We start from the raw sequence: 17335 nt of genomic DNA, 5'->3' as shown, positions 1-17335 counted from the left end.
GAAAGAGATGGAAAGCTGAAAGAATCTGGACTCGGGCAACTACCTGAGCTGAAATGAGCTGGAGGCGAGAAAGCAGTATCATGCATGTCTGCTCTCATGTAACCACTTACGTCTGTTCTCGCAGACAAGAGTGGACTGGATAGGCTATTGGCATTGCTCCCTGTGATCCTTTTTTTGGCCTCTTATCGAGAGTTTTCCAGTGCCCAAAGCAGACTGAACCCCACATGACCTGACACTTAACAGCAGAGGGAACTCTAACCAGCATTAGTGGTCTTTGATTAGGTGAAGTTTATTCAATGACTAAGCCTGGGAGATTCTGCAATGCTATCACGTTTTGATTTTTGAAGTGTTCTATTTCAGTTATGCATTCAATGAAAATGTTCCCCTCACTAAATGTCACCTCTATTTTCCTAAAGCCAAAACTGGTGAAAATGGGACATTTAAAAAGGCAGCACACTGACTTTGAAAGAGGCAGGTGACCCAGAACTCTTTTGGAGGATGGTATATGCTGCTTGCTTGGAATGAGAGCAGCAGTAGTTTTTCATGTCTGACAATCGGATTTAGATTTTCAGTGCCCAAGACTGAAATACAGCTGTCTAATTCTGATGGTTTTGTGAACTTGCTGACTTTCTTTTTTGTTCCCCAAATACTGATATCCAGGCAGATTCACCACCTCAGCACAAGCAAATCCGCTGCCTTTTTTAGTGCCATCTAAATAGTGTTATGAAGAGACAGGAGAGTAATTTTGCACTGAGTTGCAGCAGTGTGATCCATTGGCAGTGCTCTGCCAACAGCAGAGGAATAGCTGACCCTGGCATGGCACCAGTCCTCAGAGCTCGACAGACGTGGCCTGGGTTTGTAACAGAGAAACGGCTAAAAATCGCTGCCTGAGGTGACTTGAGGCAGAGGAAAAATGGTCCTTTGCCAGTTTAGCATTCAACAACAGCTGTTCTTTATGGGTTTTGTGCATTAACTCCTATCAGCTTACTCCATTTGCAACTCAAGAGTGACTTCCTGATTCTACCTAAGCAGCTGGGCAACATGGTCCAAATGACAGAAATATTCCCAAAAATTTGCCAAAAAGGGCAAGACAGCCCACTTTGCTAAGGCCACCTCACACACTTTGACGTGCTCTGGCCATGCTGTTCTGAAGAGTGAGAAGTTGGTTGTATGAACATGAGCTTATTTATGTCTCTCAACTGTTTAGGGTTTTGGTTTGTTTTTTTTAATTCATTTGTAAAACATGGATCATTCTGAGCTCTTGCTAAAATTATGACTCATATTTTACATTTATCTAAGCTTGCTCTTCAGGAAAATAATTATCCTCAGGGAATCCTAATCAAAACCTCTCTGTAAGTAGTACCAAAGTGAGGTTTTTAGTTTTCTTTGGAGCATATGTGTGTGCTGAGGGGCTGTTATTTTCATGGATTTTGTTCAGGTATTGCTCATGGCATTGTTTGTTTTTAATATAAAGACTATTTTTCACCTCAATTGTTTTGCCTGCTGTAGAGTGCATATAGACTGCATATAGATGACGCAGAAATTGCTGTTGCGGTTTAATTCCTTATTTCTTTAAATCTCACAAATCTAGGCCTCGCCCTCAGCATTGTTTAAGGAAGATAATCTGCTGTGCTCTTTGTCCTTGTTAACCAAGTTTGTGATAATGACAGATAAGAAGAATACACATTAGTGTAGTTCTGGGTGCTGAAGCAAAAGCCACGCATTACTTTTGCAAGGCATGTTACACACTCAACTGCGCAGTTGCGGAAGATTTTCTAAGAGGTAAACAGTCTTATACATCCAAATCTAGATTATTTGCAGCCTCTATTTACCCCCATCTTGCTTTCCACTTCCTCTCATTATTTTCAAATGTTCACCAGTAGGAATAAAGTCAGAGATATTAGAAAAATAATCCAGTCATCAAGAAACAAGTGATCATCTTTTAATTCATGCCACTTTTATAGATTTATGACATGAACTGACGCTTTCAGAGATGTTTGTAACTTCATCTTTTCCCTATAAGTGATCTGTGTGAAAACAGCACAAATGCTGAGTCTTGTTCAAAACATGCAGCAAGTTTCCTACCTATTTGGCCTGCCACATTTGGATTCATATGCTTATTTCCTCTAAGGTATCAGAAAAGCAGAATGTTATGCTTCAAATGTTCAGTTTCAGAGATACTAATAACATTCTTGATTACTGTGACCTAAGCAGAATTTCAAGAGTTTGGTATGCTCTGAGTATGAACAATCTTAAGACTGCTGCTGCGCTTCAATTTGCCCAGCTGAATTCTCCTTCACTGCATTTTAAACCACTTTAACCTTGATCTAGCCTCATGTGACTTGAAATTTGTGCCCCTCCAAACCCCAGGAGCAAAAATGGGACAAAGGTCCAATCTACATGTAAAACTTCCATGAACAGGGACACAGGGGGCTGGATGTATTATTTTTCTTTCTAAATCTTTAATTTCTGTTGTAGTCTCATCAGCTGTTTCTAGCAAGGTGAAAATTTCATGTAAGGGATTTACTGAAGATGGGTGTCCTAGAATCACTCAACTGAGGTCTGACACAAAAAGTTTTAAAAAGCTTCTGAAGTGCTAAGTTATATTCTGTTTGGTGCAAATTAGTTTAAAATATCCTTCTTGGAAAAAAAAGGAGAGATCTGTAGAAAATGTGTCTTTTTGGCCTTCTGCTCAGATGAAGGAGAAACATGGCATGCTGGGGTAGGTAGCCTTAACTCTTTATTCAGGAGGTGGCTGGTTTCAGGATGTGGAATACACGAGTCCCTGATTTACTGGATAATAACCATAGTAAAAATATGTGGCAATAATTAGCTTTCACATCAAGTAGAGCTGAGGCAGTGAATAATTATAAGCGACTTATTGTGAATATATTCCAAGACTACAAGTGGAATTCCTACTTAGTGTGGATGACAAGACAATAGAAGATTATACAAACCACAACACCAATAATGAAAAAAAAGTAATTTTTTTCTTGCCTCGGTAGACTTGGAAAGCTCTGTGCTGCTGCCTTCTCAGACTTTCCTTTGGCGTCACTTTGGGGATAGAGATTAGGTGAGTTACTGTTCATGAGTGGGTTCAAAAAATAACTACTAACTATTGGCCTGTATGGAGGTGGAGGGGATTGTGATTAGTCACAGGTTGTGTTTACAGATGTAAGGTGCTTTTTGCAAAGTCTACTTTGATTTATAGACTATAATTCAAAATTAAAACTGTCTGAATAGTTAGTGACACTGCTTGCTCTTGCAAGTATGGCGTACTGAAAGCAGGGAGGATAACAAGATCAACTTAAATATATCCTGAGAACAGGAGATTTTAAGTGATTATGCATCAATTAAGGGTTTCAGAAGCCAGCAACCACGTATTTATTAAATATAGGAGACTATTACTTAACTATAAAGGGATTTTTATTTTGCTCCTGGTGAACCTGTCTAATTAATTCTAGCTCTAATTTTTACTCTAAGCTTGTAGAAAAGAAGTTGAGCATGAGGAGGTGTTGTCCATTTAGAATATGCTGTATCCTGTCTTTCAAGCTGAAAAAGTTATCTGAAGTCATAACCTCATCTCAGCAAAGGACATGCTGTGTTCTAAGTTTGTTAGCTTTCCCCACACTACATAATAGAAGAAAAGATAACCCAAACCAGTGAATCACAGTTTCATGATTCCACATTCTCATATTCAAAAAGGAAAGACAAAAGGAAATTATTCTAGACAGTATTACACCAGTAGCAAAACACAGGAAAAGGAGCTCAACATTATTACTTTTTAATTTATACCAAAAGAAGCATAAGCTTTGCAAAAGATATTTTTTTCCTGTAAAATATCTGAATGTGGTTCTGTGCTTGGGTAATTTATAGCAATCCTTTATTTGAAAAACTTCCAAAACCTGCTCCATTATGGCTGGAGTAAAATCCTATATATTATCCCAAAAAGAACATTTGCAAGCAGATGGAGAATTCCTTGTTGTACTTTCACATGAAGACATTTGTTCATAGTAAAATCCCACTAGTGTATTTTAGATCTCATTCGATCTAATTTTAACAGAAGGTCACAGAAAGAACAACTGAACTTTAAGATTGCTTCTCTACCTGTACTGATTTGTGCATGGTATGCATAAAATTACCTTAATCTTCCCTTAAAGGGACAGCTGTAAGAACCCTTCAGAAAGTAAACTTGGCCTCAGTTCTCCATGGAGACAAAAATGTATGGGGGTAAGGCCAAATGGCATACAGTTACGGCCATCTTTAAAAGGATGGATAAACATGGTTACTTTTTGAGATTATCCAGTTTACATTCTAAAGTGAGCCTGTGTAATAATGAAGAAACTTGAAAGCAAGCAGGCCTCACTGGCAAATCCTGTTCTATGTGTAAGACAGATAAAACATATTGATTTAGATGACAGCTTCCAGATTTTCAGCAACACAAGGTCTGTCATTATCAATTTTACTTCAGAGATCTCAAAGTATATATGAACAAATAAATCAATTAAGGATCTCTCTTGTACCTGAGGTGGTGTAAACTTGATAGATTCTGTAATTTATTCGATTTTTAAAGTAAACAAACTACACAACATCTAAATGAAGGCAGTTTCTAACACCAGTAAAGTCACACAGAGCTTACATCCCACAGTTAAGTAGCAGGTACTATATTTAAATACAAGAATAAGCACAGACTTGGCTGTAAGGAAAGAGAACCTCATTACAGGTGTTGGTCTATGAAAGTCTTGGAACACCACTTCCAGCAAATGAAGCCTGCTAAGCATTAGGACAAACTGGTCAGAGGTACCAAGTTTCTTTTTTCTACCTGCTGTATCAACTTTTCCTCAGACTACTAGAATGCTGCAGGAGGGAAAACAGGTAAACATACATTTCTGTTTAGCATTATTCTTAATTTAGTATCAAGTTTTCTATAAATTCTTACTTTGATTTCTTCACATAGAGCCAGTAGACAACACCTGCAACCAGAGCAGCCAGCAGAAGACCAACTACAATCCCCACTATTAGCTTTGCCTGGTCATTAACCTTTTCACTATTGTCATCTGAAGCAAAGAAGAAAAGTTAATGAGGGGAAAGCTTGACACCATTTTTATAGAATTTCCATTAGAAACAAAAGAATGGGTCTGAAAATCAAAATTAAAAGAAAAAAAAATAGGCATTGTTCTTAAAAACACATTTAAAGCTTCAGGAGTGGTGAGGCTGCACCTTGAATGCTGTGTTCAGTTCTGGAGCCATCACTACAAGAGAGATATTGAGTTGCTGCAGGGGGTCCAGAGAAGCTGGTGAAGAGCCTGGAGAACAAGTCTTCCAAGGAACAGCTGAGGGAACTGGGGTGTTTATTGTGGAGAAGAGGAAGTTCAGGGGGGACCTTATCACTCTCTACAACTACCTGAAAGGAGGTTGTAGTGAGGTGACTGGTCTCTTCTCCCAACTAACAAGTGATACAACAAGAGGTAATGGCCTCGAGCTGCGCCAGGGGAGGTTTAGATTGAATATTGGGAAAAATTTCTTCACAGAGAGGGGGATCAGGTATTGGAACAAGCTGCCCAGGAAAGTGGTGGAATCACCATCCCTGGAAGTGTTCGAAAAACGTGTAGATGAGGCCCTTAGTGACATGGTTTAGTGGTGGACTTGACAGTCCTGGGGTAATGTTTGGACTTGATGACCTTAAAGGTCTTTTACAACCCAGCTGATTCTGTGATTCTTAGTCAATCATGGCACCAGCTATTTCAAATCAAATACATCTTTGAGGGACTGTGGAAATTGTTCAATAACACTACACAGGTCTTGAACTGAGACAGTCAACATAAAAGGTTATGGAAACAGAAAACCATACATACCATTTCTATCCTCTGGCTCATCATACTCTGGAATATTTACTGGAATGAAAAAATATTCAGATTAAATTGAAGACAAAATGTATTATACCAGAACATCACCTTTAATTGCCTATTTACAGCAATGACAAAACCAGAAACTTAATATGGTATTTGTCAAATAACAAAGTAATTAATCTTATTGGTAAACAGAAGTCTTTCCTTTGTAACTATAAAATATTCAATTGAAGAATCTTATTCAAAACCTATAATATTAATTTAGAAATATTTCTGACTCAGTATTTTTGTGCTACCCTTCCACAAACTGTATCATTTCACCATCTGTCATCACTGAAAAGTGATATTTGATTAAAGCTCAGTATGGCTGATTTCTGTTCCAAGTCATTTCAGTAATAATAAACTGGAATGTGGGAACTAAAAGACAGTGCTAATTTAGTAATAAAGAATGACGTCTCTTAATGTATTATTTTGCAGTAATTTTGTACTATTATTTTGTGCTATTACTTTGTAACATTTACTTTTGTAAATAATATATTGTATACATGAGATAGCTAGCCAAGAAAGTTACGAAGACTAAGCGACTTCATTCAGAAAGCTATGTACTACTGATCCAGAGTGGATCCAGTACTACAGTTATGTACTACTGATCCAGAGTGGATTTACAACTGCTTGACTAAGAACAAAAAGGTTAAATATCTTTGTATCAACATTACCATGCAGACCTACTCTTCATGTGAATGTAAAGGGGGTATTTTATGTGATACTATAACTTTAAGGAAATGGTCTTTACAAGACACTCACTAGCAGAGACGTTCAGAGAGGTCACAGTCCTTTCTAGCTCATTTTCTGCAATGCAAGTTAAAGTCACATTTTCCTCAGGAGCAATTACAATTTTACTGGAAAATTTTCCGTTAACGTATTTGGTCTCCTCTGTCTGAAAAGGTAAAAAAGAAATGAAGATTAATATCCTTGAAAATGAAAGAACAATGCATGCATTGTCTGTATTACACATTGAAAATGTGTGGAGGGAAATAACTTTCTACCACTATTTCAGTTTTCCAAACAGCAGCAACAGAAATAATGCATTATTTTATTAGTGATAATGTATTTGAAAAAAACCACTTTGGCCAAGATATCCAGTTATAGCTACATTTTGTATAGTGTGCTCTCTAAGACCACTTGATAAAGAAGCATTTTTCAGAAAGTTAACCACATATTTGCTTTTGTTTTTTTGACTATTAGAAAAATATTCCAAGCGACAAAAAACCCCAAACAAACTCCTAAGGTCTAATTTCTATCTTGTTGGTTTTCATTTATGTCTTTATAAGGAAAATAATCAGTTTTCCTTTCACAAAGTTTTCCACTTTCATTTTTCCAAGTTGTTTCCACACTATTTTGCCAAGCTACATGTATTAGTAGCATCTGCACTATCTGTACTGTAATATTCTGATGTTGTTCCTTAAATCTGCTGCACGTCATTCTTAGATTAATACAATACCAGACAAAATTGTTTTCAATCATTTATGTAGCTTCAAGACAATTCCTGCCCTATAGCTTCAAGTAAATAGACAAATTTTGATAGCTATACGTAATTTCTGTAGGATTAGAACAAAACCTAATGGAGTAATAAAATCTATAGGAGCACTGTGCATTGTACTTCCAGTCTCTGACTGCTTGTATAAATATCTAATTTTCCCTGCTAAGGCAAAATGTGGCAATGCTTTGCATGTGATTCATTAATCAATATGAAAATACTTCAGTTTGCTTATTTTCCAGGTATTTTTTTCCTGATGTGTATGAGTACTTCTTATTTCTCCCCCAGGATGACTGCATTATGGTTCTGTTTCCAGTGAGAAACCACAGGCACAACCATACAAAAACAACTATAAAAATTAGGATAAAAACTGCAAAGCCCATAAGGAACTATATTGACTGTATTTTCTGACTTGTACTTGCTACATTTCATTACATTTTACCCAGTTAATGCTTACATCAAGTACCCATTTTCTTTCTAATGTCAGTTCTATAGTTCCATCACTATTTTTAAATTCCTTATGCAACGGCAAAATCACCACATTACCCAGATAAAACAACTAAGGTACCTTCACTTAACTTAAAAATGCCTATTTCATTTGTAACCTTTTTTTCCCCTGCCAGCTTTGGCTTGCAGCCAGTGGATCTTCTGTGCCTTCAACTGCTCTATTCAAAAGACCTTTATCATCAGAAATCATCCATATAAGCACCATGTAGCTGTAGCTACTACTTAACCTTCTCTTAGATAAATGAAATAGACTTAACTTCTTCAATGTCACTACCTGGAAAATGCTCTTTGATTTAAAATTGCACCTCCAATGCACTACATTTTGGTGAATGAAGTAATAGAAAGGTACTTGCTTTATTTATGATGCTTCCACTGCCAGTAACTGTCCATTGCACTGCTGGTTTGGGGAAACCTTCCACATGGCAGACAATTGTTTTAGACATTTTATTTGTGTTGGTTTTCTTTGTCATCTTGATTTGAGGTTTTCCTACAAGAACAACATTACAGTTAACCACTCTGTTTGAAAAGGACAATTAATAATCATAGCTATCTGCTCCGTTACCTTCCACAATAAGTTTAAGTGTCTTTCTTTTCTTTAAACCTTCCACCTCCTGCAGAGTAGTTTCACAGATGTAGTTTCCAGCATCTTGATACTGAAGACTTGAAAATGATGGACTTGTTTGCATTCTGGTATTGTCCTAATAAAGTAAGGAGTTAATCTCTGTGAATTCTAACTCACAATACATTAACTTCTAAATTACAAATGTGACTACTATCAACAGAATTTTTTCACATGCTTTGGTAGATTAGAGCCTTACTCTCAAAGTGCTCCCCCATTAATAACTTCATTTGTATAGCTGGCAGCAACATAACAGCATGAAAAGTGGAAAGTACTGGAGATTTATAAACGCTACCTCCCTTATTCTTGAACAACTTTGCTTTTAAATCAAGGGCATAAACACACTGAGACACTGACAACTATCCTCTAGGCCAGGCTTATGAGATCAACATATGCTACCAAACCACCATCATGTATCATTATTTTTAGTTTCCAGCAGTACATGTTTTATTTAAACACAGCATCTATGCTAGCTACCTTTTTCACCAGTCACTGAAAACCTGTTGCAAACATTCAATGAACTCTCAACCTGCTCTCCCCTTTCATTATGTTTATTGGAATCAAGACCAAGACTGCTTCTGAGAAAACAATTAATGAACCCAAAATTCCTCCAAAAGGCTTCTTTCTAAGAGCGACTTGATTCTCAAAGGGCCTTGTACAGACCATTGCAAAAAAGTTCTATTTGTGTTACAGTAGGTACTAATTCTCTCCAGTTGAAAACTAAGATGATAATTACAGTAACTGATTTTTAGTCATCAACTTGAGTCAGTTGCTCTCATTTTAGCCATATGTGTAAGACTCGTTTTAACAATATTCTTTAAAAACCCCAATGAACAACTTCCTTCCTTCCTTCCAAAACGCTGAAGTAGCAGCAGTAATATGAAGAGGTGAACACTCAGATGAAGTGTGAAGTAGATGAATTACTGACCTTTATCCAAAACACTGTTGCATTTCTACTAGAAGAAATTGTGCATGACACAGGCAGGGCCTCTCCAATCTGTTTTGTGACTTCTCCACTAGGAGTAAGCTGCAAATCCAAATCTGGGAGAGAAAGAACATTTGTCAGAAGTTAATCTCTGAAAGCCTGGCCCATTTCAAAGGCTTACCAAGGAAAGAAAAATGTGACTAATTGCACTCATTAAATTCAAGATTTCATTTCTTCAATACAATCTAAGTCAATTTTACAAGTAAGGGAGAAGACAGAATTATTCTAAAATAGGCATTGCAGAACATTCACATTTTTTGCTGTAATTAAAGGCTAAAAGGAAAAGCAAAAATTCACTAATCACTAGACAAATGGATTTTTTTTCTTTCACATTGTATTGCGAAAAGACTGACAGAGAAGGTGCAAGGAGTACTTCACTTAGCAGCAAGTGCATCTTGAAAGGGGAAGCACAGACTGCTGTGAAGGTAGCTTGCTATGGGCCAGGTAGAAATGAATCTTCAGGGGAGGACTTGTGCAGGTGGAGACATTAACCTAAATAATGAGTGCGATGAAGAGGAGAGGAGGACAAGGGGTAACTTTCTCAAATGTGATAAAACAAGTTAACTTTTGTCCTCAGCATCTGGAGAGGATGAAGACAGTCAAATACAGTATGTATGAGACATGATACTGACTGAAGGGGAGATGAGTCTGAATTATAGGGTTGGGGGGCCACACATGAGGCCCGAGGCCCTCTCATTTATTATTTTCATTTGTAACTTTAAAAGTCATTTTTGTTTAACTCCAGTCTTTGCATGAGCTGTTTTAACTCCACAGAAATTGCAGTCAGCAATAGCTTTGTCTGACACAAGGCAGGGTGAAGCCAGTAACAGAAACATCAGGAAACAGTTCTCTACATTTTTCTTAGTATGCGGATTTGGTGGGCTAGTGATTTCTTAAAAAAAAAAATAAAATTTAAAAAAAAAAAACCTACACTGAGAAAAGCAGAGTTTGGCAAGCTAAACCTCTGTTTTGCTTCCCCTCTCATGGTTCCTTGCTTGTAAGCCAAGTTGCCTGGTCGAATGACTATCACAGATGCACACACGGAGACGTACGCTATCAAATGGCAAGCACACATGAGCTCATCACTGATACAGTACTTGCTGGAAAAGGACTGCAAAACATCCTTTTGGCTTTTAAGCAGAGTTTAAAAATGCTTGAGGTAAAAATCACAGTTGGTAGAGGAAAGGGAAAACAGTGAGTTTTTCTTAACAAAACACTGAACTTAGCTCCTGGTTTCATTCAGTGGTTGCCCTGGGAACACCATAGTAATTAAAGGCAGAACTTCAGGGAACAACTAGGGTCCATCCTGCACTATTAGTCTGAATTATTATCTGTGTTACAAGTCTTAATACCTAGCCCAAGAGGTCACAAGAAGAGTACTTTCATCTGTGCATGACTAAAGCAAAGATCTTACGAAAGAGATAAAATGGCATTTTGTTGCTGTATTCCTGTGGGGATTTCTCACACAGCCGCCCCAAAGTAGTAAATGCAACCAAACTAACAAGACTCTCCAGATCTTACCATTGCTTCCACAAGCAAAAAATAAAAATAAAAATTAATAAAGACAAGACTCAGCCAGGGAGTATTTATATATAGATTCAAATAGTTTACAGGATGTTTCTTCTTGCTCTCTTATTCCTGAGCACATACTACCAAGGCAGAGGGGTGGTTGAAGAAAAAGCTAAGAGGTTTTTTTACCTGCCCTCAGTGTGAGTTTTCTTCAACATCTACTTAAACCTTTTGTTCTCTGAAGCAGGAAAGCACCTCAAACCAGAGAGATCACCAAAGACCATACAGGAGGGATTCTTCTCACATATGCTACAGGAAGCAGAAACTCATTAAATTTTTGGCCCTCATCTCAGGCAAGACTGACACTGAGCCCAGAGCAATCCTTCAGTCCAGTCTTCTGTAGGAAAGCATGCCTGTGATGCCCCTACCTCATTTTTTTGGGGGGGAGGCTATAACTGAGAATACAATCCCTCTCACACAGCGGTCTTGGTTGCTTTAGAAGTTCAGGAGAATTTACAGTGTGCGAGATGAACCACACACCTCAGAGCAATATTTCTAAGGTGATTTATGAAGCAAGTACAGAATTAGGCTACTCTTTAACATAGGATTCTTGCTAGGAACTCTACAGAGGCCAATTTCATTTGGATTAATATTCTGCCAGTTTATCTGTAGGGTCCACAAAGAAATGTGATGGAGATGCTTCCACCTCTCAACTTATATGCTCCATTAGTAAATAATTTCTTCTTGGAACATAAGTATGAGGAGAAAAATATTTCTTGCATACAGAAGACTGTCAAAATTAATCTTCCTTGCCACTGAAAGAAAAACTTTGTTGCAAAAATTTTTTCATACATTTCCTGTTTGGCTTTGAAACATTCTTCATAAACAAACTTTTCATCAGGCACCATTTTCAATATATGATAGCTGTTAATGTGGTCTCACTTGAAGTCTTGCATTGATTTCAGTACTGTCTGTGCATACCAAGTAGCACAGGGAAGAGACAGAGAATGCATTTTGCATGTATTAACATATCATGTGAGAAAGGTGTCGAACTGATGTGGGGAAGACTGTAGTAAACATTTCAGTTCTGAAACTCTATTGCACTTACAGGACAGGCTCCCAGCATTTAAAGGAAATCTCTGAAGGAATACTGTGCTATGACTGGGAGAACTATGCACAGCACTTGCCTGTAGTCTGAGCTCCCTAAATACACTAGCAAACAAGAAGAAACTTCTCTTAGTATACTGAGAATAGATTTTTCCATGCAACATTCAAAAGGTAATTTTCCCTGTATTTTCAATGAGTCTGTAGCACAAGAAAAGACTATTAAAAGTACCTACAGAGAAACACAGATGCTGTATTTCTAAAACCTTTGATTTACTAGAAGGTTTGCAAACCTATTTCCCCAGAAAACACATTTTAGTAGAAAGGAAAGCATCACACAGAGCAAGTTCCACAGCCCTACTCCATACTAGATTTTACATGCAGAAACAACTACAGCAAGAGATAAAGAAAAGGAATCATGAGTTGAAACAGTCATCAACTTTTTCATAGCTGAGGGAATGCATGCCCATTCTCTACTGCTAGATGCTTTCCTTACCTTGCACAGAGTGTTCTACTATAGCAGTATTTAAGTGGTTGTAAAAAGTCTTTGCACCAGTCCCCTGCCTGGCTGGGCAAACTCACTCAAGGAACAGAGCTAGCAGAAAATTAACAACCTAATATAAAGAAACTAAACCCACAATATCAGTCCTATTCTGTTGCATCCTCTGTTGAGGGACAAAGTCCACCAACCACAGAACCACTTGGTTCTGCCGGACTTTAAACTCAGGTTTTGCTGCACAGATCCTGCATGTGCTCTGGGGGGCAAGAGCTCAGGTTGTCTAGTTTTTCCCTTATGTTCTGTGGGTAAAGGAAGACACTCTTCCCTCCTCACTTTACTTTATAAATAAAGTATTTCCTAAAACATTGAGTAACCAAGGTGCTTTAATGTCAGTTTTCAGCTGTGAATCTCACAATTTACATTCATTTTGGAAAACAAGAGCATGGTATTGAGCCAGAATATTTTGCTACAAAGATATTTAAAGGCTACAATGTGATAATGTACTCTCATACCAGCAAGCAACTTTTCCCTACCTACACACTGCAAGGAACCAGTGTAATTACAATGCTCAATAAAATCTGTTTGGGAAAAAGTGTTAGAGTCAAAATGTAACAAATTACTATAAGTAGTTTCACAGATTTAAACTAAAATGATTATATTGACTGGTTTTTACTGTAGTTTTGGGTTGGGTTTTTTTCTGGTTTTGATTGCTTTTGGGGTTGGGTTTGGTTTGTTTGTTTTGTTTGGGTTTTTTTCATTTTGTTTTGGGATTTTTTTTTGTATGTTTTAGCTTCTTTGGTTGGTTGGTTGTTTGTTCAGTGGTTTTTTGTTTGGTTTGGTTTTTTTAAGTGAAAATAAGAAAATCTGAAGTGCCAAGATTAGATGTGAGGAAACAAAAAGCCCTGCCTCAGAATGAAGGCTTTTTCAGTGTAAGAGCATAGACAGCAATATTCATCCGTATGTGAAAAGGTAAGCAAGAAAGCAAAAGGAGGACAAAAAGTAGGATTTTATAGGTATTAATAAGCAGTATTTGGAGGACAAAAATCTATCATGGAAGTATTAAAAAAAATAAAATCTGAAGCTGTAGCACCAAAAATATGTAAGTACATTAGAAGACGAATGCAGTAGAAATTACTGAGTTACGCTGGAAAGTTGATATAATGCAGGCAATTGAAAGATGAAGAAGGATATTACAGAGCATCTAAGAGGTTTATGGCTTTTTCAGGGGAGTTCTTCTCACAAGCAAACATGCTGCATATATGCTTTAGACCAGCATAAGGCAAGACACTGAAGTAGCTTAAAGATAAGGCATGGTCTGGGCATTCAGGAATTTCAGAACTACTCCAGGCCACTATGCCTCGGTTAAGTAAAGGCTTTATAGCAGATAGAGGTGTTTTAAAAAAAAAAACAAAACAAAACAACACAAAATGAACCGTAATTGATGAGAAGCAGTAGGGTACTTGAGTGGACTTCTGTCAAGAAAATACATGCTTCTCTTCTATAGTAAAGCTCTTCTGACGTACAGACAAAATAGCAGAGAAAGGAAAATTGGCTTGTTATAAATAACTTGGAGATGAGGAAGCCATTCTTTACAGTAACTATTTATGGAAGTACAAATAGACCTGAAATCCACTTGGAATAAAATAAAAGGGTCAGCTGTACCACAGCAAACTACCAGCAAGCTACCTTTGTCATTGAGCAGCTAAGCTAGTGGCAGTACTACAGAGCTCTCTTCACATCTTACATACCCTGACTCTTGTCAAAGACAAGGAGTGGGTAGGAAAACAGATGACCTTATTAAATGCAAAATATTCATTAAATGGAATAGTGTAATTATTCATGTATGGATATTTTCTGTACGCATTGTACCTTTTCCAAGACTACAGACAACCAATGTTTTTAGGGGAAACCTAGTACCATTGGCCTGAGTCTCATTTCACAGCCTGTGATAGTATACCGAAGTTCGAAGGATTTCCTGCTCTTGTTTTCTCACATAAAGAGATTAAAAGCAACTATTGAAAAGCAATCTTTGTTTCAATGGTTCAACGAGTTCAATGACTGCTTTCAAAGTCATTTAAATACTTCAAATTTCAAAGTGCTTTTAAATACTCTAGTATCCAGCTAAAGAAACTTTACTGAGCACTGTAGCTCTCATGATTCTGGCAAAAGCAAAAAAAGTAACTTGTCCTGTGTAGACATAATGAATTCCTAAGTCTATTCCCTAGACTTACACATTAACCTCATTGAGGAAAGATAAGAGGATATTAGATTAATGTGAATTTGACTATGAAGAATGACCTTCAGTGATACCGGTGGGCTGGTCTGTATGTTTGAGTAGATTCCAAAGTGCAGCTGGAACATGATTTGCCATTTATATGTTCACATGAGTGAAACAAAGTACTGGAATTTTCACTGTATGTGACAGTGCAATAATATCCCAGTATACAAAGGTTACCTAAAGAGAATCTATTTAGGTCAATGAATCGAGGAAGTTAAGGTTTTCAAACAGAAATACTTTAGAAAAAATAAAAATGCCCTGACGCTACTTTGACAACATCATTCAGTTCTGTAGGGTAACTGGACTAATCTACCTAGATAAAGCAGAGAGAGATCATCCCAAAAGGTCCCAGACAGGTTTGTATCCTAACTAGGAGTGCAAAATGCAATGACTTACAATGCACAGTGATGGTGGTCGAGTCCATCATGCTTTTGTCAGTCAGAGAGCACTTATATTCTCCTGTTGCATTTCGCCTCACATCTGTCATGACGTAAGTATCTGAGCTTCTTATACCTTCTGTTTCTCCCTGTGGATGGAAAACAACATTTATTGTATACAGGCCTGCTAAAAAGATTAGTTTCTGATAAGGATTTTTTTTTATTATAAGGGTAGTGAAATACTCCAAAATATGTATAGACACAGCATCATTGAAGTGTTATTACCTGTTAAATAATACTAAGATTTATTTCCTGCATGACACCAGAGTATTAAAAACCACCTGCAATTAGAGCTTACTCTTTTAATTGAATGATTAACTTATTTTAAGAGGCTATTAACATACAAAATTTGAACATTTAGCAGAAAGAAAATAGGAGAAAACAGGAGACAAACAGTCTACGAATAAGAGTGTTGTAGAAATCACAACAGCAAAACAAATTGTGTTTCTAAATCTGTATCTGAAATGATATATTCAGTTCAGGAAAAATTATGAAGTGTACTGCATTGCACAGTTTTTAAACAGCACAAACCAACCTTGCTCTATCCACATCACGGTATGGAGTCTGTTAGGTTATATGCTACTTTATATGCATTTATCTACAAAAACTGGTGCTTTAAATTATGCAACAAGCATTGCTTTCTGTCTGCCCAGTTCCCCCCTGATCACAACTGACTGACTTAAATCACATTTGAAACAAGCATAGAATGAAACCCCAATTTGTACCTCTGAATTCAGAAAGAGATTTAAGATACCCATGAGTCTTGCAAAGAAATCACCAATTCCAACTCTTCTTGAGAGCAAGGACTAGTATCAGGTAGAGGGATACCAAAGGTAAGACAAACCTGGGTGCTTAGCTCACTCACTGTGATAGCAGAGCAAGGGGAGATACTATATACTTTCTTCCCCGGCAGTGGGTTCCCGGCATGACTCACTGAATCTAAATGGCTGTTCTGAGATAAGAGGTCTTCAGCTCCTAGTTTCCCTTGCTGCTCTTCAGCCATTCAAACATGCCAGGCATCCAAAGTAGATGAGGATTATGTACAAAAGGCAGTTTTTTAAATACCTTGAAGCATGCCATTGCCTTTAGCCTCTCTCAAAAACAGCTCTGCTCACTATTGCGGTAGGAACAAAAAAAGGATATAAAATAGGAAAAAGAAGCAGGATGCAGGAAGCAGGACTAGGAATATAAAGCCCCATCTGTCTGTGAATTTCACCAATACTGAGAAGATTAATGGCACCGTGCATCTTATGCATTTGACAGATTTTTTTCTACACTTTCTTTTGTGCTGTCACACTTGTTCTTTTTGGTGTTGTTATGCCACCAAGCAATTAATAAATTAACTGAAGAAAAGAAATTGCACAACGATTCATCAGTTAAAGTAAAAAAAAATAAATAAAAAAAAAATAGATGAATTGATTTCCTGTACTTTCACTGCTGGATCTTTGTCTGTTATGACAACAGATGAGACTGTTTTATTCAAGATGCTGAATTGCTTTAGTCAAAACTGCTTCTTATCAGAATATCTGATGACTGGAAATGAAGCCTAGTAATTTTTAGTTGGTCCAAGCCTCAAAACACTTCAGGTGGGGTGGGGGGAAGAAGATGTTTTTTAAAAAAATTTTGACAACTCAAGTGAGGCATTCTGAGAGTCTGATGTAATGGCTGATGTCTATCTTTAGGTTTTGTTGCATTGGATTCCCTCCTTCATTTGTTATAAAATCACGTATACGCTGGCATGTAGCAGTATCTGCAGAAAGGGACAATACAGAATATTTCACTACGCAGTGACAGCAAGGCAGGACTTACTGGAATGTAAAACAGGAACTCCTGTGGAGGAGGGTTGCCATTTCCTGAGCACTTCAGAGTGATGTTATCGCCTTCTTTAACTGTACTACTTTGTGACAGCACTTGAATAGTCACCTTCTCTGTTGGATCTGTGAAAATAATGTACACATTTAATAGCTTCTGCAAAAACGTGCCCTGTTATACTATGCAGATAATATTCATG

General features: G+C 37.3%; 1 protein-coding gene across 1 annotated transcript in view; it reads right to left on the bottom strand.

Moving 5' to 3' along the window:
* ALCAM (activated leukocyte cell adhesion molecule) overlaps positions 1–17335 on the bottom strand; it is a 36197-nt gene that overhangs the window by 5390 nt on the left and 13472 nt on the right. Inside the window, exons 6-13 of the mRNA XM_010010312.1 lie at positions 17134–17261; positions 15284–15413; positions 9441–9553; positions 8456–8591; positions 8247–8380; positions 6654–6786; positions 5856–5894; positions 4940–5057 (exon numbers count right to left, since the gene is read on the bottom strand). Of these exons, the coding sequence (XP_010008614.1) occupies positions 4940–5057; positions 5856–5894; positions 6654–6786; positions 8247–8380; positions 8456–8591; positions 9441–9553; positions 15284–15413; positions 17134–17261 (931 nt within the window). The remainder of the gene's footprint in view (positions 1–4939; positions 5058–5855; positions 5895–6653; positions 6787–8246; positions 8381–8455; positions 8592–9440; positions 9554–15283; positions 15414–17133; positions 17262–17335) is intronic.

The sequence above is a fragment of the Nestor notabilis genome, unplaced genomic scaffold (genome assembly GCF_000696875.1).
Source record: "Nestor notabilis isolate BGI_N333 unplaced genomic scaffold, ASM69687v1 scaffold7662, whole genome shotgun sequence".
Taxonomy (NCBI): domain Eukaryota; kingdom Metazoa; phylum Chordata; class Aves; order Psittaciformes; family Psittacidae; genus Nestor; species Nestor notabilis.
The sequence above is the reverse complement of the archived record's forward strand: the minus strand, read 5'-3'. Positions and strand labels throughout refer to the sequence as shown.